The following is a 25,325-nucleotide window of genomic DNA, read 5'->3' on the forward strand; positions in this document are numbered from 1 at the left end:
GGAGTGGAGGGAGGGCTCTTACATGGAATGATCTGTAAAACACGGTTCTTCTTCATGTTGGCTGGAAGGTTTCCAGTCCGCATCTTGTCATTCTGGATTTTGATTGATGTTAACTTCTGAATTGGGAAGGGGAGGGGAAACATTACTAATCCCAGTAACTGAACTTGACAAGATTATACCTCTCACTTGGTCTGCACCTTCAAGCCACTCTGGCTCCATACTGCTCTTCTCACCAGGGCCCTGACCTCTGTTCCCATATGTTCTTGTTGGAACCCTGAAGCCAAGAGCCTGTTTGGGAAATGCTACCTTCCAGGCTCCTGTGGACTCTCTTGATCCTGGCCTGCAATTTTGTGATCCTGGAGCAAGGGATCCCAGCATCGTAGGAGGGAGTGTGTCCACTCTGCAGTTCCACCCCCAGAGGCTGCCTTAGGCTCTTCAAAAAAACTTATTCAGAATCGCATCCTCCCTTCCCCTGATTCTGAGGCTCCTTCTTGACATTTGCTATTCAAAGTGTAGCCCATACACCAGCAGCGTTGGCTCCATCTTATTAGAAATGCAGAATCTCAAGCTGGGCATGGTGGCTCATGCCTGTCATCCCAGCACTTTGGGAGGCCAAGGTGGGCGATCAACTGAGGTTAGGAGTTTGAGACTCGCATAACCAACATGGTGAAACCCTGTCTCTACTAAAAATTAGCCAGGGGTAGTGGCACGTGCCTGTAGACCCAGCTACTCATGAGGCTGAGACAGAAGAATCCCTTGAACCCGGAGGCAGAGGTTGCAGTGAACTGAGATCGCTCCATTGCACACCCCAGCCCCAGCCCAGGTGACAAGAGTGAAACTCCATCTCAAAAAAAAAAAAAAAAAAAGAGAAAGAAATGCAGAATCTCAAGCTCTAACTCATACCTGCTGAATCAGAACCTACATCTTTTTTTTTTTTTTGAGACAGAGTCTTGCTCTGTCACCCAGGCTGGAATGCAGTGGTGCAATCAGCTTACTGCAATCTCTGCCTCCTGAGTTCAAGTGATTCTCCTGCCTCAGCCTTCCAAGTAGCTGGGATTACAGGCATGTGCCACCATGCCCGGCTAATTTTTGTACTTTTAGAAGTGATGGGGTTTCACCATGTTAGCCAGGCTGGTCTTGAACTCCTGACCTCAGGTGATCTGCCTGACTCGGCCTCCCAAAGTGCTGGGATTACAGGCATGAGCCACCACGCCTGGCAGAAGAACCCACATCTTGACAGGATCCCAAGGAAATCTGTGCACGTGCTATATTTGAGAAGAACTTCTCTAAGGAAAGTGGTCCTCCCCACCCCAACCCAGAATCTCCTGCTTCTGAGAGAGCACTTTTTTTTTTGAGATGGAGTCTCGCTCTGTTGCCCAGGCTGGAGTGCAGTGGCACAATTTTGGCTCACTGCAACCTCTGCCTTCCAGGTTCAAGCGATTATCTCGCCTCAGCCTCCCAAGTAGCTGGGACTATAGGCATGTGCCATCATGCCCGGCTCCTTTTTGTATTTTTAGTAGAGATGGGGTTTCACCATATTGGCCACGGTGGTCTCGAACTCCTGACCTCGTGATCCATCTGTCTTAGCCTCCCAAAGTGCTGGGATTACAGGGGTGAGCCACTGTGCCCGGCCTGGGAGAGCACTTTTACTGATGACAGTGTGACATATGCCTTAGGTGTGTTGGGAACCATTGTCTAGTGGCATATAGGAGCTATCAGTGATCTAAGGTCCAGAGGCCAAATGTGGTCTGCTGCTTGCAAATAAAGTTTTATAAAACAGCTACACTCATTATGTTTACCTATTGGTTATGGCTGCCTTTGTGTTACAAAGACAGCACTAACTAGCTGGACAGAAACCACGTGGCCTGCAAAGCCAAAATATTTATTATCTGGCCCTTACAGAAAAAACTGCTCTTGCTGTATATCATAATCACCTCGGAGGATTGGGGGCCTTAAAATACTGTTGCCTGCTTCTCCCTTCTCAAACACAAATGAAGTGATTCCAACGTGCAGGATGAGCTGAGAATTACTAGATTATGAGGAAAGGACCACCTCCTTAACCACTGGCATGCCTCACAAGGGGATTCACTGTTGGCAAATGCACAGTCAGACATCCCATGTTCCACAGATTACAAGGATCTTTCAATCTGAAGGAGGTTATCCAGCTCCAATTCACCTTAAATTCCTCCTCTAATCCATTGTTGCTGGTTCCTGGGATTTTGTTGTAAATTTTCTGCAGGTGGGTTTCTAGAGAGGTCACTTCCAGTTCTGTATCTCCATAGAGATAATGCTCCAGAAGGGCTTGGTATATGAAGACATACTGCATCTGAAACACGAATGACACACAAGTTCTTGCTTACATACAACATAGTTCTCATGCCAGATCACCCGCTCCCACCCCTACTTCACTCCAGTCCATTTCTCCTTTGATCCTAGCAGGAATAAAATGACTTCCTCTTATTATCCCAATTTAGTGAAGTGGGACTTGAAATGCAGGAGTCCCTGTGGGTCTGCTTAACTTGGGAAGAAGGGTCCAGGTCTACCTTGGGGGTGGTGGACCCCTGGAGAGAAGGACAAACTCAATTCCTCCTCATTCTGAGAGTGCAGATTTAATAGTCTGAAGGGGCTGTCAGAAACTGGAGACACCCAAAGTCTCCGATAGTCTGGTCCCTGCCTCCCTCCTGGTGCTATGTCCCAACTGCAGAGGCAGTCTCACTGCTACTCCCAGATGTGGCTGAGCTTCATCACGTCTCTGGGCACTGGCTCTTTCAGCTGTCTGTTCCCTAATCCTTTAAGTCCAGTAACCTGTCATCTGCCTTCCTGACTCTCCCAGGCATGAAACCACAACCTCCTCTGTGCTCAGTTTCTTTGAATACATAATTTATAAGAGCCCTTCATCACTTCAAGGGGCCCAGCCCCTCCACACCTGTGGGTGTTTCTTGTCAGGTGGGACAAGAGATTGAGAAAAGAAATAAGACACAGAGATAAAGTGTAGAGAAAGAACAGTGGGCCAGGGGACCCGCGCTGGCACTGGTCTCCGAGTTCCCTCAGTATTTAGTGATCACTACCTCTACCATCTCAGTGAAGAGGATGTGGCAGGACTATAGGGTAATGGTGGGCAGAGGGTCAGCAGAAAAACATGTGAGCAAAGGACTCTGTGTCATAAATAAGTTTAAGGAAAGGTGTTGTGCCTCAATGTGCACGTAGGCCAGATTTATGTCTGACTTTACACAAACATCTCAGTGCAGTAAAGAGCAGTATTGCCGCCAGCATGTCTCACTTCCAGCCATAAGGCGGTTTTCTCCTATCCCAGTAAATAGAATGTATGATCGGGTTTTACACCAAGACATTCCATTCCCACGGAGGAGCAGGAGACAGATGCCTTCCTCTTATCTCAACTGCAAAGAGGCCTTCCTCTTTCACTAATCCTCCTCAGCACAGACCCTTTATGGGTGTCGGGCTGGGGGACGTTCAGGTCTTTCCCTTCCCATGGGGCCATATCTCAGGCTGTCTCAGTGGGAAGAAACCTTGGACAATACCCAGGCTTTCTTGGGCAGAGGTCCCTGCGGCCTTCCATAGTGCATCAAGACTGGGTACTCGAGACTGGAGAATGGCGATGACTTTTACCAAGCATACTGCCTGCAAACACATTTTTAACAAAGCACATCCTGCACCGCCCTAAATCCATTAAACCTTGAGTCAATATAGCATGTGTTTCTGTGAGCACAGGGTTGGGGCTAGGGTTACAGATTAACAGCATTTCAAGGCAGAAGAATTTTTCTTAGTACAGAATAAAATGGAGTATCTTATGTCTTCCTTTTTCTACACAGACACAGTAACAGTCTGATCTATCTTTCCCCCACAATCACACTGTATTGTAATCATTTATAATAACCTGTGAGTCTGAGTGAATCCTCAATGTGGGCAGATGTTTTAGTCCTGGAACCCCCCACCCTCACCTGACCCACAGATCACTCACATCCGTTTGCACCATCTGGCAGCGCTGTGCCCGGATCCGGCTCACAAAGCCATACACGTCCACCTTCCGTTCTGTATGCATCATGTCCAGCATGGCATCAATGACGACAAAGGTACCTGTACGCCCTACACCTGCACTGTAGCCAGAAAGCAGGGGGTTATAGGGATGGCTGCTCTGCCTTGTGGGAGCAGATAAGGGAGGGGCAACACAGGCGGGGGCTCTTCCTTCAGGGTCTAAATCCTAATTCTGAATGGGGTAGAGCTGGGACTCTCCAGGAGCCAACAACTCCAGTATGTCCTGAATCCTGACCTCCAGCTATTAGGACGAAGCATTTTGATACGTAGAAGGGTCCGAAGGCTGCAAATATACATGGCCAGCACTTGACCTAGCCTTTTGGCTTCATAGCAGGGTCTCCCAACTCCTAATCTTGGAGGACTGCCCTACCCTCCTTCCTCAAGTCATATTCTCCACCCTGCACTAGAACTTGGAGTCTCTGGCTGTTGCGCTGGTGCCCCAGTAGTAGGTCATCTACTCCGTGTCAGCCTCCTTAGCCAGGGCCCTTGTGCTATTCCCCTGCTCTGGCCATGGGGGCAAAATGTAGGGGTGGGGGGACAAGGGTCAGGCCACACTGACCTGCAGTGGACCACGATGGCCCCTGCATACTGAGGGTTACAGGCCTTCACCTTCTTGAGGAACTTGAGCATGCCGATCGGGGTAAAAGGCACCCCAAAGTCTGGCCAGCTGGTAAAGTGGAACTGAGTGATGAGGCGCTGTGGCTTTCTGTTGGTCATGTCGCCCACCTGTGAAGTGAGGAGATCCTGTGTGTTGGCTCTGATACCCAAGGGTGGGCAGTACCAGGGGAGGGAAGGTGACAGCTGTGGTTGTCAGTGACAATGGAAAAGTGAGTGTACCCAGGGGAGTTAGTTAACCACGGACACAAGATCCCACAACTAGTCAGTGGCAGGGTCAGAACTAAAATGCAGTGCTCCCAGCTAAGCCCTCTTTTTGCAGTACCACACTGCCCCTTGGCTGAAGGTGACCTTTGCTCAGGTCTCCAGGGTCGCCTGGAGGGCCGGGGCAGGCCCATCACATCCTTGACATCAGGAGTCTTTGGAGTAGGAAAGGAGGAGAAAGGTGAGTCAAGCACCTAGGAGACTGCACTGCCTCCTCGTACTCCCTTTGCAGTGCTTGGTCATATTTAAATGATCAGACTTCATCTCAACAGGTAATTTTTCATCAGTCGTGAAAATACTGCTCCTTTAGCTTTGACAGAGAAGTTCCCCTGAGCCCAGATCTCTGGTTTCAGAATTCACATACTGCATACTCAGCAACTCCTGACCACCCTGAGTAAGGGGGGATGACCCAGCCTGTTCCCTCTGTCTTAGTGGTCAGCAGATCCAACATAAGAACTGAGAAAGGACAGAGGAGACAGTACCTGCTGGATGCAGAACTTCCGTACTGTGTAGTCTACCAGGACAGTCACATCCTCTACAGACACCCGAATATTCCCATAGGTCCAGCAGCCTTGGTCTGGCCAGTACTGGGCGCACTTGCACTGGGAAGAAAAAGACATGCATTCCCTGACCTTAGAACTCCTGCCCATGGCAGATGTAAAGGGCCTGGAAGGAAGAGCCCACAAAGCCCAGATTAAAGTCCCCCAGAGGGCCCTTTGACCTCTTCTCTACCTCAGTCAGCTGCAAACTTACTTATTCAGATATGCCCTTTTCTCAAGTTCCTTAGCCGCCATCTATTGAGCACAGTTTCCTAATTTACACACAGCCCTAGTCCCATACTTCTCAATGTTTCCCACCCACACTCCCTTGGTTCAGGGCGAATCTGAAGCCATTTTACCTACAAGATCTGCACTTCCACAACATTTCAGGTCATGTTCTAGGAGAAAGTCTGTTTGAACCCCTCGAACCAGCAGCCTGCTATGAGGGAGCCACAAGGGTGGACTGATGCAGACTGCAAACCTGCCATGAGAGGCCTAGAGCGTTTACTGTTGCCTGGGCTTTGGATAGCTTCCAAGAGCCAGAGGTTTGGTTGGAAGAAACTAACCTAAAGCCCAGCCCTAGCAATGTCTTCCCACGCTACTGTGGAGCTGTTGATCATAACACCCGATACCCTAAGATCAAGGTGACTCAAGGGCCATCCTTGAGAAAGACTGTAACGAATAGGTATTCCTCTCTGGGGCTCGACGCCAGGACCCAGGATTGGCTCTGGTTGTGGCCCAGTGACAGAGCTGGTTAGGCCAGGCATGCACTTGGTAGCCACAAAAGGAAAAGGACCAGTTAGGAGGCTGCTTCCAGGATCAGGCCAAGGCCTCAAATTCCCTTTGGCTTGCAGGGTCTCAGTTCATAAAGCTTCCTCTGCTGATCCAGGATAAACCAAGGGCCTCAGCAGGTGGGGCAGAAAACCAGGGAAATAAGGGACTAGAGAAGCCAGGGGAAAAAAGCCCCTCTGTGGGCCGGGCACGGCGGCTCACGCCTATAATCTCAGCACTTTGGGAGGCTGAGATGAGTGGATCATGAGGTCAGGAGATCGAGACCATCTTGCCTAACACGGTGAAACCTCATCTCTACTAAAAAAATACAAAAAACTAGTTGGGCGTGGTGGCGGACGCCTGTAGTCCCAGGTACTTGGGAGGCTGAGGCAGGAGAATGGTGTGAACCCAGGAGGTGGAGCTTGCAGTGAGCCGAGATGGCACCACCGCCCTTCAGCCTAGGCGACAGAGCGAGACTCCGTCTCAAAAAAAAAAAAGCCCTTCTGTGGCTTTTCCTTAGCTGATGGCCCAAGTCAGTCTCTTTCAGGCTGTTTTGGAATTAGGGTGACTTGTTTGACTACCAAATACAGGGAATGTGCTCTAGGCACACACCTGAGGTTCATCTGAGGCTTCTAGGCCACAGCAAAGTCTGGTAGACTTCAGCCTGTGTCTTTCTGGATGAACCACTGGTACAGCACAGCACCCACAAAGGGTAGACAGCCACGCTTAAACTCAGAGCTTATATGCAGAGTGATCCCTCCACTGTTCACACCCAATTTCTCCACTTACCTCCTTTCTCTCCTTCAGGTTGGTAACCATAACGATGGTGGCTGTGTTTTGTTCCCAGATCATCCTCCAGAAATCATTCACCGTTTCTTCTTTTGGTCCTAAAGTAGCCAAGAGCAAAAATGAAGAGAACATACACCAAGAAGAAAGATGCTGGGAGGCTGGGAACATCCATTCCTGACTTTTGGAAGCTTGTGCCCAAATGTCTCCAGCTAAATATCCAACTCATGTATCCATCCACCCCATTACTAATTGAGTATTTTCCATGTTTCTACCATGTATGTGCCAGACATTTCACTAAGATGGGGGTAGGGGGAAGGCTGTCTAAATATAAACAGAACACGAATGATGTCTCCCAAGGATATTACAGTTGGGAATTAGAAATAATGACTGCTGACAGAATACCTACATTATGGACCTCACAGTGAGCTAAGTGCTTCATATGGCATTTACTCCTTCCTATTATGCTCTGAGGTGGGTGTCATCAGCCCCAGAAAGGTTGGATGACTTGTTCAGGCTAGAATTCAAAATTTACCTCCCATATAACCTTTTTCAGAAAGTCACCAGAAAATTCTAAACAAAAATGAGGAAACAAACAGAGGAAAATAAATGAGATCCAACACAGCAGAGAAGCTAACGGAATTCCCAGGGTACTGGTCTCAGAATGATAACTCTACCAGAGGATAGAGAGCAACCAATCCACAGTGCAACTGAAGAAAGAAGATTCTAGAAGGATCCCAAGATAAAAAAATTAAACCTCATGTATCTAAAGGTACTGAGAGAAGATATATATACCTGGTAAAGAGTTTGGGAGGCCGGGCGCGGTGGCTCAAGCCTGTAATCCCAGCACTTTGGGAGGCCGAGACGGGCGGATCACGAGGTCAGGAGATCGAGACCATCCTGGCTAACATGGTGAAACCCCGTCTCTACTAAAAAAATACAAAAAAAAATAGCCGGGCGAGGTGGTGGGCGCCTGTAGTCCCAGCTACTCGGGAGGCTGAGGCAGGAGAATGGCGTAAACCCGGGAGGCGGAGCTTGCAGTGAGCTGAGATCCGGCCACTGCACTCCAGCCCGGGTGACAGAGCGAGACTCCGTCTCAAAAAAAAAAAAAAAAAAAAAGAGTTTGGGAGGAAAATCAGTGGTAGTTATATAAAAAATACAATGACTTTAAAAAAAGGGGGAAAAGACCTATACAAAAATAACATAATACTGTTTTGGCTATGAATATTTGTAAACTCATAATAATAATAAATATCACCTTAACCCCAAATTGTGATTTGACTCTTCTGGGAGAATGGGAGGATATGTGGGTACACGTCTGTCTGACTAAGGGGGAGGTGCTCTGTAAGGGGATCAGATGATGTCATCTACCATAAGAAGCCAACAGATAAAAATGGTTGCCCCAGGGGCATTAGACTAAAAAAGTGAAAAGGGAGGAGAACTTTGTTTTTATAAATCTTGTAGTCCCTAATCACTCTTTCTCTTGAGACAAAGTCTCGCTCTGTCACCCAGGCTGCAGTGCAGTAATGCAATCTCAGCTCACTGCAACCTCCGGCTCCCGGGTTCAAGTGATTCTTGTGCCTCAGCCTCCCAAGTAGCTGGGATCACAGGTGTGTGTCACAACGCCTGGCTAATTTTTAGTAGAGATGGGGTTTCACTATGTTGCCCACGCTGATCTTGAACTCCTGGGTGCAAACGATCCTCCTATCTTGGCCTCCCAAAGTGTTAGGATTACAGGCATGAGCCACCTTGCCTGGCCTCAGTTACTTTTTAATGCTGCAAACATCCACATATTTTTGCTAGGGTTCCAAGAGTGAAGACACTTGTTAGAACAGCAGGCCTGGAGATGTGTGTAGAACACGTAAGGGACATGGTGCTAGGTCCCTGCTCTGAGGGTTCCTAGACCATCTATCTGTGAATAATGGTGAAGCTTAGGCCCATGAGCTGGGGGAGAACCAGCCTGGACCCTGTGAGGTGGTTGATCCTCTCTGGAAACTGATTTCTAATTCGAACTCTGAGCAGCCTGGCTGGAACCTAAGGTTAACTAGCACCAAGGACAGAGGGCCTCATTAGACTGTGTTTTGTGTATACGGCCTTTTCCAGTCTTTTAAATACACATATACAAAAAGACTTATTTTAATGGATTCCAGGATACTAAGTCATCAAGATGAAGGCTGTTAGTTGTAAACATGTATGACAGATTATAATTATTTCAGGTGGTAAAAATTACAGAAAAGCTACAGTATTCTGGTTAATCCATTCAGCAGTTGGGAGTAAAAACCCAAACCCATTATGAGATCATGGTTAAATCTAAGAGTAAAAAGTTGTCATTACTTTACCTTGTGCAGCAATGAATTTGTTCTTTTCTTGGTAGCCCTGGGGTGCGGGGAAGGAAAGAAAAAGAAAGAGAAAACCAAAAATGAATAGAAATGAAATTCTCCAGTCTGACTCCAACCAGTTAACAAAACCTGAAAAGGTTCAGGTACTTAACAAGGATAGCCAAGTCTAGATATTCCCAAGGGATTAGCTTTGGAGCTAGGAATTAGAGATTACAAGACTCAAATAGTCTAGGTAGTCTTCTCAAATCGAATTATAACATGTGGCAGCACTGCTTAACTAATTCAGAGTAATGAGAATGAGGCAAAGCCATTGATCTTATGTTATGTTCAAGGCAAAGATGAAATGTGGCTCTCTGGCTCCTGAGATGTCTCTAGATTCTGAAAGCTGAATCTCAGTGGGCTGTAGGTGGTAGCTACATTCCTACCAGTAAAAAGAAACATGTCTAAAGATCCTATATATTCTAGGCTGGGCGTGGTGGCTCATGCCTGTAATCCCAACACTTTGGGAGGCTGAGGTGGCAGATCACCTGAGGTTGGGAGTTTGAGACCAGCATGACCAACATGGAGAAACCCCATCTCTACTAAAAATACAAAATTAGCAGGGTATGATGGTGCATGCCTGTAATCTCAGCTACTCAGGAAGCTGAGGCAGGAGAATTGCTTGAACCCTGGATGCAGAGGTTGCAGTGAGATCGCACCATTGCACTCCAGCCTGGGCAACAAGAGTGAAATTCCGTCTCAAAAAAAAAAAATCCTATATATTCTTAGACATCTAAAAATGAGTAAGGAAACTGGTTTCTCCTAAGGCTCTAGGCTGGAAGCCCACCTGCCAACTGTGCCACTGTCTCTTTTTCATCTCCTCCTGTGACCAGTGTTAGGTTAGCTGACCTATGTGTTTCCCAAACTACAAACCCCACTTTCCTCTGCCTTTCACCACTACTCCATGGTGCCTAGTTCCCTTCAAGATCCATGTGTGTGGTCTTAGTTCTCTATGCAAAAAGTTAAGTGGTTGCCAGGGGGGTGAGAATGGAGATTAATTGTATTTAGACACTGAAGTTCTTTTTGGGGTGAGCAATGTGCTCTAAAACTAAGGGGACAACAGCTGGAGTACAAGGTTCTTCTTTTGAGGGGATGACAATGTTCTGAAATTGACTGGTGATGGGCTGCATTTATCTGTGAATATACTAAAAAAACACTGAATTGTAAACTCTGGGTGAAATATATGGTATGTGAATTACATCTCAATAAAGTTGTTAGAAAATGTTCTAAAACATTTATGGTGATGGCTGCATAACTTGGTAAACTTACCAAAAATCACTGAATTCTCACTTAAAATGGATGAATTTTATGTTTTATATATTATACCTCAATAAAGTTAGGGGGAAAAAAGGGTTTGATAAGTGTTAACTAGCAGCCCACAAAAAGGATGCAACAACGGCCTCTGAATTTGCTTCAGCAAAGGATGCTGTCCTACACACTAAGCCCAAAGAAAATTTGTTCCTCTTTCCCACTGGATCTCTATCTGTACATAACACTGTTGGCTGCCAAACCCTTCCTGAGCCATGCTTTACTCTTTGCCTTCTCAGATGCTCTCTTCTCTTAGTCTCCTTCCATCTCACCCATGGGCACCTGTTCAATGTGCCTGGCAGGGGCTATGGGTGCAAGGGCTCTTTTCTTGCCCCACTCCTTTCTTTAATGACTTCCAAGGCCACAGCTCTAGAGTATTTCCTCTGAGCTCCATTTCAATATGACCAACTGTATGCTGGATACATCTACATGGATATATCACCCTCCAGTCTCTCATATATAAATCAACCACCAATTCTTGCTAAATTCTACCTCCACGTAGTTTTCACTTCATTGCCACTTCCTCATCAATCCTCATCATTTGTGACCTGCTATTGCAATCGCCCCCAATCGGCCTCTCCTAAATCCATGTTGTACATGATAGCCCCAGTGATCAATATGTAAATGTGGCTACACTACTCCTTGCCTTGAACACTTTTCAATGGTACCCCATGGCCTAGATAAATTCATCAAAACCCCTCAGCTGTACTGAAAACTGGCAGACACTATAAGGTGGTTCACTTAGCACCCACTCCTGCTCCCTTCTAGCCTGACTATCTTACAGCTAAATTTCCCAGACTCCCTAGCAACTCCTAGTCCACGAGATCTAGCTTCTTCCTAGCAGATGCTCCCACACAGACTTTGGGTAGAAATGAGCAACATGAGATAATGACTGTGCTAGAAATCTGGTCTTTGGGCAAGCATAGTAGTAGAAGGATTCAGTTCTTCTGCAGCACTGTGCAGAGGTTTCACTAAGACAGTCACATGTTGCATACATCTATAGCTGCTCTGCTCTTTGCTAAGCAGCATCTAAGCTTGGCTCACTGGCCCTTCCACAGGTTTTGTAAGACACCTAGTATCTTATAATAAACCCCTTTCTGCTTAAAAGAGTGGACGAAAGGTACACTCTGTAGTCTGCAAGTAAGAACCCCAATGGACACACTTGACATCCACTACCTTTCAAGATCAAGTCTCATCTCCCACCACTTCCCATCTTATACCTTATAACCTAAGACTGCTATTTCTAGTCTCTGTGACTTTGCTCATGTTTCTCCTTTGCTTTGAAGTTTCTGCCCAACTTTCTTCTCCTGAACTCTGACTCACTCTTCTTCAATAATGAGCTCTACTGGGTTACCAGGTTGGGCTGAATGTTTTTTCTCTGAACTCCACAGAACCTGGCAATACCTCCTTTGCACACGTAGCACATTACAGGAAACGACCTAACTACCTGTATAGTATATGAGGGATTACATCTTACCTGTGTAACCTTTAAGCCTACCCACAGTGCTTGGCACACAGCAGGTGCTCAAAAAATGTTGACTGAGTTTAATAAACTGTGAAATCCAAATCTGTAATCCCTGCTCCCCACTTATGGTTAACGACAGGTTTTTCCCTGCTTTTGTTCCCTCACTGAGTTCATAAGGTCCCCCATTTAGCTCTCTTCATCTAAACTCTGTCTACTAATAACTAATAACTGTCTAATAACCATCAACGCATTATGGGATGCCCTAGTGTAAGCTCTAACTAAACATGGTCAAGGGATAAGCCTATTTCTTTCTACTGTGCCATTACCATGAAGAGATCCCCATCTCAGCTGCTTAACAGCCTTAACATACAATTAACTTTTGTCAGTTTTCACCTTCAATGTGGGAAGGGACCAAACTGGTTACGGTGGCAGATGCTGCTGGTTACTAACTCAAAGCCATTCCTCCCTTTATTCTTTGCCATTAGAGCCACAATTTTGTTTGAACATTAACCTTTCACTGGCTTGAAAGGTGCCCATTCCCCAGGCTCAGAGGGGTAAATAATGATCATTCTCAAGGTCCTAGCCAGTGATTAGAGAGGGATGTGAACATATGATCCAATCCTGGCCTGCTGGTCCTGAGGATAGGGTGGTGGGGAGGATTCTGTGAAAAGCCTTCCTCCCTAACAGATAGAAAATCATAGGCAGATATGTTCCTCTTCTGTGCTGGAGGCTGTGTTTATAAATAATGCTTGGGACTACTGCAGCCATCTTGTGACCACAAGACTGTTGACAGGGCTAAGGATAACTGAGTAGAAAGATGGAAGCACCTGGGTTTGTAAGGAAGTCACTGACCCATGGAATCAGCCAACTCAAGAACTTGTCTGCATTTGCTTTCATATTATGAGACAAATATATGTTCCCAGCTGGGCACGGTGGCTCACACCTGTAATCCCAGCACTTTGGGAGGCAGAGGCAGGTGGATCACTTGAGGCCCGGAGTTCAAGACCAGCCTGGCCAACATAGCGAAACACTGTCTCTACTAAAAACACAAAAAATTAGCTGGGCATGGTGGCACATGTCTGTAATCCCGGCTACTCGGGAGGCTAAGGCATGAGAATCACTTGAGCCCAGGAGGCAGAGGTCGTAGTAAGCCAAGATCGCACCACTGCAATCCAGACTTGGTGTTGGGGTGAGACTGTCTCCAAAAAAAAAAAAAAAAAATGTTCCCATCTAGACAACTTTTAGTTGAGTATTCTCTTACCTGCAGCTGGACACACTAACTGATTTTGCGCTACTCTTCTGCGTAACATTAAAGTCCACCTATTCTACCTAATCTCTTCATCATGATCTTTGAAGTAAGTTCTAGGAATTCCTGCTGATTAATAGCCTTTCTCCATTTTCCTTATTGACTGCAGCAATTATTTGTCTAGTCAGGGTCCCTTTCCTTAAAACCACAAACATGTAAATATTAACGTTAAACATACATACAGTAACTTCAGCAAATTCACTCCAGTGAGAATGCCTGGACTGCCCCATTTTTGAAGTCCATCTAATAGCCTATTTTTTGGATACAACCTCCTGTTCTTTCATCTTTCTCCCTTTCTTATGCTGTTCTTTCGCTTTCTCAAGATCTCCAGTTCCTCAATCCTACCAGCTTTTCCTAGAATATTAGTTTATTCCTAACAACTTCCTGATGCTTTTCTTTTCTACTGAAACTGAAACCCTTGGCTGACTACTTGAACCAGCAACTGACCTTCCCTTTTGTCTGAGTACCACATGTTCTCTGTATTTACCACCAATCCCAGGGTGCAGATGAAGAAAAAAAAAAAGAAAAAACAAATCATACAACTCAGCACCCCCCAACCCCCATCAATGACATCCCACTGTAGGTAGGCAGGCCCTCAGTGCAGCTAGACATGCCCTTCGCTTTCTCTCTTCAGTATCCTTTTCTCATGGACCTTAGAAGCTGTTCCAAACTTTCGCTGCTCTCATGTCACAGTCCCATCCCATTTGTTCAGTAGACAACCATGAAAACACAGGTGAGTTGCCTCAACTTGCTTTATCCACACCTACGAGTCATCTCTATCCATTCTGTCCTCTCCTTTAACACTCTCAGAGGAAGAACACTCTTAGAGCCACAATTTTGTTTGAACATTAACCTTTCACTGGCTTGAAAGGTGCCCATTCCTCAGGCTCAGACGGGTAAATCATGATCATTCTCAAGAAACAGCCCTTCTTATGTTCACACTAATCTCTCCATCAGTGTTCTTTTTTTTCTTGTGGTAAAATACAACATAAAATTTACGATTTTAGCCATTTTGACTCTTTTTTTTTTTTTTTTTTTTTTGAGAAAGAGTCTCGCCCTGTCGCCCAGGCTGGAGTGCAGTGGCGCCATCTGGGCTCACTGCAACCTCCGCATTCCGGGTTAAAGCAATTCTCTGCCTCCGCCTCCCTAGTAGCTGGGATTACAGGTGCCTGCCACCATGCCCGACTAATTTTTGTATATAAGTATTTTTTTTAGTAGAGACAGGGTTTCAACATCTTGGCCAGGTTGACCTCAAACTTCTGACCTCAAGTGATCCACCTGCCTTGGCCTCCCAAAGTGCTGGGATTACAGGTGTGAGCCACCATGCCTGGCCAATTTTAGCCATTTTAAGTGTACAGTTCTGTAGCATTAAGTATATTCACACTGTCGTGCAACCATCACCATCATCTATCTACAGAACTTTTTCATCTTCCCCAGCTGAAACTCTGTACCCACTCCTCATTCCTCCCTCCCCCAGCAACCACTATTCTACTTTCTGTCCCTATGAATTTGACTACTCTACATATGTATATATAGTCTATATTCTATATGTACAATCATACAATATTTGTCCTTTTGTGACTGGCTTATTTCACTTAGCATGATGTCTTCCAGGTTCATCCATGTAGTAGTATGTATTAGAATTTCCTTCCTTTTAAAGGCTGAATAACATTCCACTGTATGCATGTACCACATTTAATTTATTCACTCATCCGTCAGTGGACACTTGGAGTGCTTCCACCTTCTGGCTTTTATGACTAATGCTGCTATAAACATGCAAACGGAAATTTTATCCAGTCTTCTCACGCATCTTGCATCAAGAGTCAGATTTGCTTTTGCCAGCTTTCCCTCTCTCTTTTTTCTGTTCAAATTCACTCTCTCTACAGGATCCTTCCCCAAAACCTATAAAACCTATTCTTATCTCTTTATGTGTTTTTTCAGGCTACTGGCAAAGACAAAACCAACCAAACAAAAACCTCAAATATCTCACACAGAATGTTCTATAAACACTCTCTAAATCATCTTTAAAAACCTCCTCTTAGTATCAACTCTTCCCTCAGGCCTTGGTTCATATATGACTGACCAGATAGTCATATATATATACACACACATATATAATATATAACATAGCTGGTGTCATGTCAGGTATTCTTGTCCTATTCTCCCTTATTTTTACTGTTGAGGGCAAGGCCTGCTTTTATTTGTAATTAGAATCAGCTCAATAAAGGATTCACAGACTCTTACCATAAAATACATATTTAGATACAGATTTCTACATGGGAAACCTTAGGGAATGACAAGAGGGTAAATTTAAGAAAATGATCAAAACTATTTGACTGACCATAAAAAAAAATTCAGTCACTTAAAAGAACCAGATTTGTCACGGAAAACATGAAATGACAAATATTTCTTCTAACACACAGCTGTGGAGGAGCCAAGAGATGGTGGCAATGGTCAGGCAGGGAAGTGAGGGGGAAAGCACCCACTCCTTACGTTGATGAATGAAGCATTGATGTAATCAGAATCTGGAACCCCTTCGACTGGTGTCAGGTGGACTCTAGAGTGGTCATCTAGGAAACAAACCACAATATTTCAGTAAAATCAAAATTTATTTTTCACAGAACCTGATGCAACCAGGACAGCTGAGACATCTGTGCCTATGTGCACTGACTCACACTTGTATAAAGATGCCACTCCAACAATATAACACTGCAAAAAACTGGGAATACCTTAACTACCATTAGGGGACTAGTTAAATAAACTAAGATACATCTACAATGTGGAATACTAGTAGCTGAGAAAAAGGAAAGTTTCTTGACAGATGAACTGACAATATATACTGTTAAAAGAGAAATGTGTACAGTATACCAATCATATTAAAAAATACGTATTATATACACACATACCCACACCCACACACATACACACATCCCCCTCCTCCCACATATGCACATAAATAAGAAGACAAAGCCGAGTACAGTGGGTCACGCCCATAATTCCAGCATGTCGGGAGGCAGAGGCAGGTGGATCACTTGAGGTCAGGAGTTCCAGACCAGCCTGGCCAACATGATGAAACTCCGTCTCTACTAAAAATACAAAATTAGCTGGGTGTGGTGTCTGGCATGTGCCTGTAGGTAGTCCCAGCTACTTGGGAGGCTGAGGCAGGAAAATGGCTTGAACCCAAGAGGTGGAGCCTGCAGTGAGCTGAGATCGTGCCACTGCACTCCAGCCTGGGTGACAGAGTGAGAAAGAAAAAAGAAAAAGACAAAACTATCTGTAAATGCATAGTGTAGTGGTCCTAATTTTTTGGTTCCATACTTGACTTATAAAAATGTGAGCAGGCATCTCTAATATATGCTCATTTATTGTCAAATTATGCACATATGCTAATGTATTATGTACCCTGAAATATAAAATTTTTAGGGTCTGGGTGTCATGGCTCATGCATGTAATCCCAATTCTTTGGGAGGTCAAAAGTGGGAGGACTGCTTGACGCCAAGAGTGTGAGACCAGGCTGGGCAACACAGCAAGACCCCGTGTCTAAAAAAAAAAATTAGCCAGGCATGGTGGCATGCACCTGCAGTTCTAGTTACTCAGCAGGCTGTGGCTGGGGGATTACTTGAGCCCAGAAATTCGAGGATACGTATCTACGATCACATCACTGAACCCCAGCTTGGGTGGCCCTGTCTCTAAAAAAATAAATGAAATAAAAAATTTAAAAGGATGAATTTTTAAAAAGCAAATATACTGGCTGGGCTCACTGGCTCATGCTTGTAATCCCAACACTTTGGGAGACTGAAGCAGGAGGACTGTTTGAGGCCAGGAGTTTCAGACCAGCCAAGGCAACACAGCAAGACCATCTCTATAAAAAGTAAAAAAATAAAACATTCACAGGTTCTGAGGATTAGGAAATTTTTTTTTTGAAAAGCAAATATAAAAATCAAGTGAGGTTCAAACATCTTCCCCTCATATCTCATTAAATTATGCATATCTCATTCTGGATACCAAAGGCCTAGAAAAATGTCTGTTGTCTTATGGATCAACTGATTAGCAATGGCTAACTCTGGGAAAGGTTTATACAAAGAACTCTGCATTAGAATTTCTTTCAACGAATACCACAAAAAACCATCTCTACCACCACCATTACTCGCTGCTTCCTGTCTGATCCTAGTGAAGCTGGCTCTCCAGAACCTCCTAGAAACTTGAGGCCTGACACAAAAATCCTCCTGGATCATCCTAACTGACTCTGAGTATGCAGGATCCATAAAGGCTCTTTCAGACCAAAGTCTTCAACCTACTCTATTTATTTCAATTAATTAATTTACTTATTATTACTTATTTTATTTATTTTACTTTATTTTTTTGAGACAGGGTCTTGCCCTGTCACCCAGGCTAGAATGTAGTGACACAATCTTGAGTCACTGTAACCTCCACCTCCCTGGGCTCAAGCGATCCTCCTACCTTAGCCTCCTGAGTAGCTGGAATGACAGACACATGACACTATACCTGGCTAAATTTTTAAGGTTTTTGTAGAGATGAGGTCTCACTATATTGCCCAGGCTAGTTTCAAACTCCTGGGCTCAAGTGATTCTCCCACCTTGGCCTTCCAAAGTTCTGGGATTACAGGTATGAGCGACTGAGTCCTGCCATGAATCCACTCTTGTTATCCACCCTGCTGTGCCCAACTGGAAGATTCTTTCCATCTTCAGAAAATCCCTCTAGAGATGTAATTTCAGGTTACATCCCAAGAAACACTAAAGGCACTCACAAGGCAAGATGTTTACATATCGATTTTTTTCCTTGTTTTCCTCCTTGGAAGCAGCCTCACAGGTGGCCTGGATAGGACATGCAGGGAGAGCCTGAAAGGTTAAGATAAATTAGAGGAATTATTAGCAGGGATAAACATCAAACATGCAAACTGCTGCACCAAACCCTGACCCAGCAGCACATTCTACCTTTTTCCTGGGGGGAAAAACACGGGCCCAGGTTATGCAGCCTAACATAGAGAATGCACCTCTCCCCCTAAACAGCCATAAGCTCCTTAGAGTTCAATAACACAAGAATCCTCGGGGGGGCAGAATGCCCTTTCTGTTATGTAATATAGCATGCTCTTTACATGATTACTACGTGGTTAGGAGCCTGTCATTATGATGTTAGGCCAAAATGGCCTACCCTTGTAAATAGGAATGGGGACATAACTGAAGGAATGGGCCATTTATCCTCATGCTAATTACCACCACGCAAAGATGATATGCATCTCAGAGTGGACCATACAGGAGGGTTCTGGATGGCCAGCTGATTTAATATCTTTCTAGGGATCTAAGGGGGCATGGTACCCCAGCCTCTAGCATCATGTGGCAAGGAAGCAAGGACTGGTGGGTGAGTGGGAGGGCATTCATATGGATGCAGCAGTTAAGAAGCAGAAGATTTGGGTGAGGTGACATTTAAATTTGCAGCAGTTTTGGAGCAAATGTAAATTAGTTAGTGCAGGGAGGTTATCACAATGATTTGACATGAGATAGTCTGGGTTTGTATGAACTTGAGCACATCTGTTTTCTAGGTCCAGTTTCCTCATCTGTAAAATTGGGGCCGGGTGAAGTGGCTCACGCCTGTAATCCCAGCACTTTGGGAGGCTGAGGAGGGTGGATCTGAGGTCAGGAGTTCAAGACCAGCCTGGTTAACAAGGAGAAACCCTGTCTCTACTAAAAAGACAACAATTAGCCGGGCATGGTGGTGCACACCTGTAACCCCAGCTACTCAGGAGGCTGAGGCAGGAAATCGCTTGAATCCGGGAGGCAGAGGTTGCAGTGAGGCGAGATCACACCATTGCACTCCAGTCTAGGTGACAGAGCGAGACTCCGTCTCAAAAATAAATAATAAACAAACACATAAAATTGGAACAACAATATCTGCCGCACAAGGAGATAATCTCACGTGTGGCAAAGAATACGTATTCAAATAAATGAGCTTTATGAGAGTGAGGAGCTAAATTTTATTATTTGATCTGTTCTCCTCTTGTATGTTTCATATATTCAAAATTAAGGATGAAAAAAGGAGCTGGGTGTGGTAGCTCACACCTGTAATCCCAGCACTTTGGGAGGTAGAGGTGGGAGGACTACTTGAGGCCAGAAGTTTGAGATCAGCCTGGGCAACACAGCAAGACCTCGTCTCTACATTAAAAAAAAAAAATTAGCCAGGTATGGTGGTGCATGCCTGTAGTCCCAACTACTCAGGAGGCTGTAGTCCCAACTACTGGGAGGACACTTCAGCCCAGGAGTTCAAGGCCACGATCACACCACTGCACTCCAGCCTGAGTGACACATACAGTGAGACTCTGACACTATAAAAACAAGTAAGAAAGCAAAAAGGGAGGTAGTTTAAAATTCCAACCCTAATTCTGAGCAAGTGACTTGGAAATACATTTTATGAGCCTTAAGAAAACTTTTTGAAAATACTTTTTGACCCAGCAACTTCATTTCTGAGGACATACCCTAAGGAAATAAAAATCTTTATGTCCTTATTATTTACTTCATCATTATTTAGAATGACCCAAAACTGAGAACAACCGTAGTATTCAGCAGTGGAGGAACAATTCATGCATTACTTTTCATTCATTCTTTCAACAGATATATATTTTGTACCTACCAGGCACTGGGCTACGTACAGAGCAAAGAGTGGGGAATCAAATATAAGTGCAGTTCTCACCCTCAAGGACAATATAAACTTGTGGGTGAAAAGCAGACATTAAACAAATAAAACAAATACATATATAATTATATACCAGCATGAATGCAATCAAAGAATAGAATGCTACTAGAGATGAAGTATCAGAAAGCGCCAAATTTGGATTACAGGTAGGTCTCTCTGAGGAAGGATGAGTGTAGAAAATAGTATTCCAGGCACAGAGAACAGCATCTGTGGTAACCCAGAGGTGGGAGAAGGCTTGGTTGTGTGAGGAACTGAAAATCAGTGCAGGTGTCACGCACAAGGTGAGGCTGGTGGGGATGGCAGGAGGAAGTAGGAAGAGATGAGCCTGGCAGTCAGATCATCCATTTCCAGGTAGGTCCTTAATAGGGAGTTCAAATTTTATGCTAAGTGCATGAGGAAATCATTGAAGGTTTTTAAAGTGTGATCCATTTTCCATGTTAAAGAATTACTTGTTATTACATGCAAAAATGGACTACAGAGAAGAACTGAAGCATGGAAAAATGATGATACATGGAAATGGATGCATTTGAGACATATTCTGGAATTAGAATTACTACATTTGGGCCAGGCGTGGTGGCTCACGCCTGTAATCCCAGCACTTTGGGAGGCCGAGGTGGGTGGATCACCTGAGGTCTGGTATTCGAGAGCAGCCAATCAACATGGTGAAACCCCATCTCTACTAAAAATACAAAAAATTAGCCGGGTGTGGTGGCACATGCCTGTAACACCAGCTACTTGGGAGGCTGAGGTAGGAGAATCGTTTCAATCTGGGAGGCGGAGGTTGCAGTGAGCCAAGACTGCGCCATTGCACTCCAGCCTGGGCAGAAAGAGCAAAACACCATCTCAAAAAAAAAAAAAAATTACTACATTTGGAGATGGAATGAAGGCAAAGTGGATTGGGAACAGCAAGAGGCAGAAATGAATAATGAAGGTTTCTATCTTTGATAATAATAATAATAATAATAAAAAGATTGAATAAAGGAAATGCCAGCCCAAAGGGAACCAATTTTTGTCAGATAGAAGCAAGAGTTTTTTTGTTTTTATTTTTGGAGACATGGTCTCACTCTGTCGCCCAGGCTGGAGTGCAGTGGCACCATCATAGCTCACTGCAGCCTTGAACTCTCGGGCTGGAAGTATCCTACTGCCTCAGCCTCCTGAGTAACTGGGACTACAGGCATAGCACCACCATGCTTGGCTAATATTTTAATTTTTTTTTTTGTGGAGGCGGATCTTGCTATGTTGACCAGGCTGGGAAGCAAGAGCTTTAAGAAAGGAGCACATATATTTACTGGAAACCAGCATAACAGTGATAGGATAAATTAAAGTGAAAGACCCAAAGATAGGAAAATTAGGATCTCATAATCCATCTGCCCTCATCTACTCAAGAGATTTCCTTTCAGAATTAAAACCCGGGAGGTTCTGCATGTTAGTTTACTAACAGAGGCAATTACCTCTGAACCTATGCTGTGAATACATAAAAGGAAGAAAAGAGTTTCCTGGGCTGGACTCTTACGCATACAGTAGAGACCATTATTTTAGATCAGAATTTCCCAATCACCCACAGTTTGCATTCTCTTTCTTCACATAGATTTCCACAGGTTTCCACCCAAGTACAGGGCAGGATGAGATGTCAGTTTTTTAAGCCCTGATGGCTAATCCAGAGGAACTATTTTTCCTGCACATCTCTTCTCTAAATGTAGAACAGAAGTAGGGACAGCAAGACTCTTGAAAACAGTCTTCAATACAAAAATGTCAGGAGTAACAAAGACTACATCTCACAGCCCTATCAGCATCCCTAGCTCCTCCAGTCATGATAAAGAAAAACTAGGTCTCCAGGTGGACTAAGGCTCCTAAAAAGAGTCAGGACGAAACAGGAGCTATTGTTTAACAAGAGAGAAGAAAGGGCTTGCCCTGGAGAACACAGCGCTAGATGCAAAGGTTCGGAATGAAGAGCCTACGTCAGAGATGAAAACAAGGTGAATCCTACTCCTTTTGGTTTCTACTCTGAAACACTTAGCTCACAGAGTTAGGAAGGAGCAGCTAGAGCAGAAGCCTATAAAATGTTAAACTCTCTAGAAACACTAGGTGGCATCGAAGACCGTTTCATCTCTTGCTCAAGCCTTAATTGGAACCAAGGCTAAGTACTCACTCATTAGCCTTTTTTAAAAGACATGTCAGTTAAAAAAAAATTTTTTTTTTCAAATTTGTTTTTTATTTTTTAAAAAGTACCCATCACATAATTTAACTTAGAAGTACTCTTTGGGCTCCTCTTCTTATATCCTCTTCCTTCCCCTCTCACTGGTAAACCTGAACTTTTATATTTATCATTACATCGCTTTATTTGTATCTCATATTTTTTGCATCCAAAACAATATATTATTATTGCTAGTTTTTGAGGAAAATGGAATCATGATTAAGTGGTGGTTGCTTTTTTTTTTTTTTTTTTGGCTCAACATTACGTTCCTAAGATTCATCCTGGATGTTTGCTTTACTTCAGCTACTTTGTAGTGCTCCATTTGAGATCGTGTCAAAATTTACTTATCCATTCTACTACTGATGAATATTTGGGTTGTTTACAGTTAATGGTCCTGCTTTGAGACAAATTTTTATATCTTTTTTGTGCATATGTGCAAGAATTTCAGGTATAGGTATCTTTAATCTTACCAGACAAAGCCAAATTGTTTTTCAAAGTAGTTGTATTTATACTCCCACCAGCAATGTACATGTTCCAGTTCTGTATCCTTATCAACATTTGCTACTGTCACACTTTGTATTAAATGTAGTTCTGATTTACATTTCTCTGATTATTAATGAGATTCATCATCTTTCCACTGCATACTGGTCAAAACAGTTTCCTCTTCCGTGAAGTACCTAGTCAAGTGTTTTCCCCGTTGTCCTACTGGATTATTATTATTTTCCAAATGGGGTCTTTTCTGTCACCAAGGCTGGAGTGCAGTGGTGTGATCTTGGCTCACTGCAGCCTCTGCCTCCTTGTGTTCAAGCAATTCTCCTTCCTCAGCCTCCCCAGTAGCTGTGATTACAGGTGCCGGCCACCACACCTGGCTAATTTTTTTTGTATTTTTTGTAGAGATGGGGTTTCACCATGTTGGCCAGGCTGGTCTCGAACTCCTGACCTTGTGATCCACCTACCTCAGCCTTCCAAAGTGCTGGGATTACAGGCATGAACCACTGCTCCCAGCCTACTTATTTTCTTAACAATTTGTAGGAGTTCTTTATATATTCTGGACACTTTTCCTTTATCAGTTACCTGTGTTATCTTTTACCAAGGTTGTGGCCTTCCCTTTCATTTTCTTTATGGTATCTATCTATGAACAGAGGTTTTGCATTTTCATGTAAATTCATCAATCTTCCCTTTTATACACTTTAAGTCTTAAAAAATGCTTTCCTATTATGAGATCAGAAGTATATTTTACTACATTATGATCTCTACATTTTATCATTTTTGTCCTTTAAATTTCAGTATTTATAGCAACTGGAATTGGTTTTTGTGTTTGGTATGTGACAAGCATTCAATTTCATTTATTCCCACAGGGTTACCAATGGTCCCAGACACTACTTATTGTGAAGACCATCTTTTCCCCACCCAAGCTGCAAGAGCATTTTTGTCATAAATAGGTTTCCACTTACACATGGATCTGCTTCTGGGCTCTTTATTTCATTCCATTGGTCGATCTGTCTATCCCAGTGCCAATACAGAACTGTCTTAATTACTAAAATTTTATAATCTCTTTATATCTGGTAAGGCAGGTCTCCTCACCTTGTTCTTCTTCTTCAGGAATGTCTTGGCTATTCTTGAATCTTTTCTCCTCCATATAAATTTTAGAATCAGCTTGTCAAGTTCCACAAAAAACCTGTTGGGATTTTTATTGGAATTGCATTGAATCTATATATATTGGGGGAGAATTGATATCTTTACAAAATTTAGCTTCCTAATCCATTGATCCTATCTCTTCACTAATTTAAGCTATTTTCCTTTAATGTCTTCAAACATTTTAATAATTTTCTCTAAATTGTTAAACTCATTCCTGGGTACTTTACATTTGGATGCTATTGTAATTGGCACCTTTTAAAAGGTACTATCAGGTTTTTTGTTTGTGGCCTATGTATAGAAATGCATTAAATTTTTATGCTGCTTCTGTATCTAGCAACCTTGCAAAAATAACTTATTTATTCTATAATATGATGAATCTCTGGGTTTTTCTGAAGACAATATTTGGTCTGTGAAAAATTTATATTTTGTCCCTTCCTTTGCAATCCTTATACCTTTCTTTTCTTGCCTAGATCTCCAGTACAGGTCTGAATCTCATTCACTTTTAAGTTTGAATCTCCTTTTAATACTCTCACCCAACAGTCACCAGTGCCTGAACACTGCAGTGACGGGAAATTTACTACCTTCCAAGGTAGGTCTTGGAACAGTTCTGTTTAAAACGACCCAATACCCAGATACACAATTTCTTCTGCATTTCCCTTATAGTAAGCAATGTAAAACCCAGATGTCAGCAGGCATCTTCTTTGCCCCTTGCAAAGCCCAAACTCCCAACTCTCTGGACAGTGGAATTCCAAAGCCCTTGTCACAGTTCCTGCTAATTCCTACAGGACTTTGGCTCTGATTCACTTATTTTGGGACAACTCACCAATGTAGAAGCGATTTCACCCATCTTAACTCAGATGCCACACTCAGTCCCATCACTAGATGACACACACATGCCTTCTTCATCTGGCAGTCTAAGAGATGTGGGGTCCTGAGGAAGGTCACATCTCACATTGCACAGATTCTGACTATTTCACTGGCTTCACCTCTTTCCCTCTTTTCTTTCTCTCCTATCCCATATCCCATTCCTCTCAGGAGCTAAGCCTTTTTTTTTTTTTTCTTTTGAGACAGAGTCTCCCTCTGGTAGCCAGGAGGCTGGAGTGCAGTGCTGTGATCACTGTAGCTCACTGTAGCTCCCGTAGATCTAGAGTGAGCACTATAGCTCACACTGTAGCCTCCAAATGCTGGGCTCCAAGTGTTGGGCTCAAATGATTCTCCCACCTCAGCCCCCTGAGTGGCTAGAACTACAGGCATGTGCCATCACACCTCGCTAATTAAAAAAATTTTTTTTGTAGAGATA

At 43.9% G+C, this 25,325-nt stretch overlaps 1 protein-coding gene across 12 annotated transcripts in view; it reads right to left on the minus strand.

Annotated features, from left to right (window-relative positions):
• Window positions 1-25,325, minus strand: part of PTPRA (protein tyrosine phosphatase receptor type A) — a 165,350-nt gene that overhangs the window by 14,013 nt on the left and 126,012 nt on the right. For all 12 annotated transcript variants that reach the window (XM_033185868.1, XM_033185866.1, XM_033185871.1 and 9 more), the window contains 9 exons: window positions 18,254-18,344; window positions 15,979-16,055; window positions 9,368-9,404; window positions 7,032-7,129; window positions 5,415-5,534; window positions 4,613-4,779; window positions 3,980-4,115; window positions 2,177-2,326; window positions 23-116 (listed from right to left, as the gene is read on the minus strand). In XM_033185868.1, the coding sequence (XP_033041759.1) occupies window positions 23-116; window positions 2,177-2,326; window positions 3,980-4,115; window positions 4,613-4,779; window positions 5,415-5,534; window positions 7,032-7,129; window positions 9,368-9,404; window positions 15,979-16,055; window positions 18,254-18,344 (970 nt within the window). The remainder of the gene's footprint in view (window positions 1-22; window positions 117-2,176; window positions 2,327-3,979; window positions 4,116-4,612; window positions 4,780-5,414; window positions 5,535-7,031; window positions 7,130-9,367; window positions 9,405-15,978; window positions 16,056-18,253; window positions 18,345-25,325) is intronic.

The sequence above is a fragment of the Trachypithecus francoisi genome, unplaced genomic scaffold, assembly GCF_009764315.1.
Source record: "Trachypithecus francoisi isolate TF-2019V2 unplaced genomic scaffold, Tfra_2.0 Lachesis_group21, whole genome shotgun sequence".
Classification (NCBI taxonomy): domain Eukaryota; kingdom Metazoa; phylum Chordata; class Mammalia; order Primates; family Cercopithecidae; genus Trachypithecus; species Trachypithecus francoisi.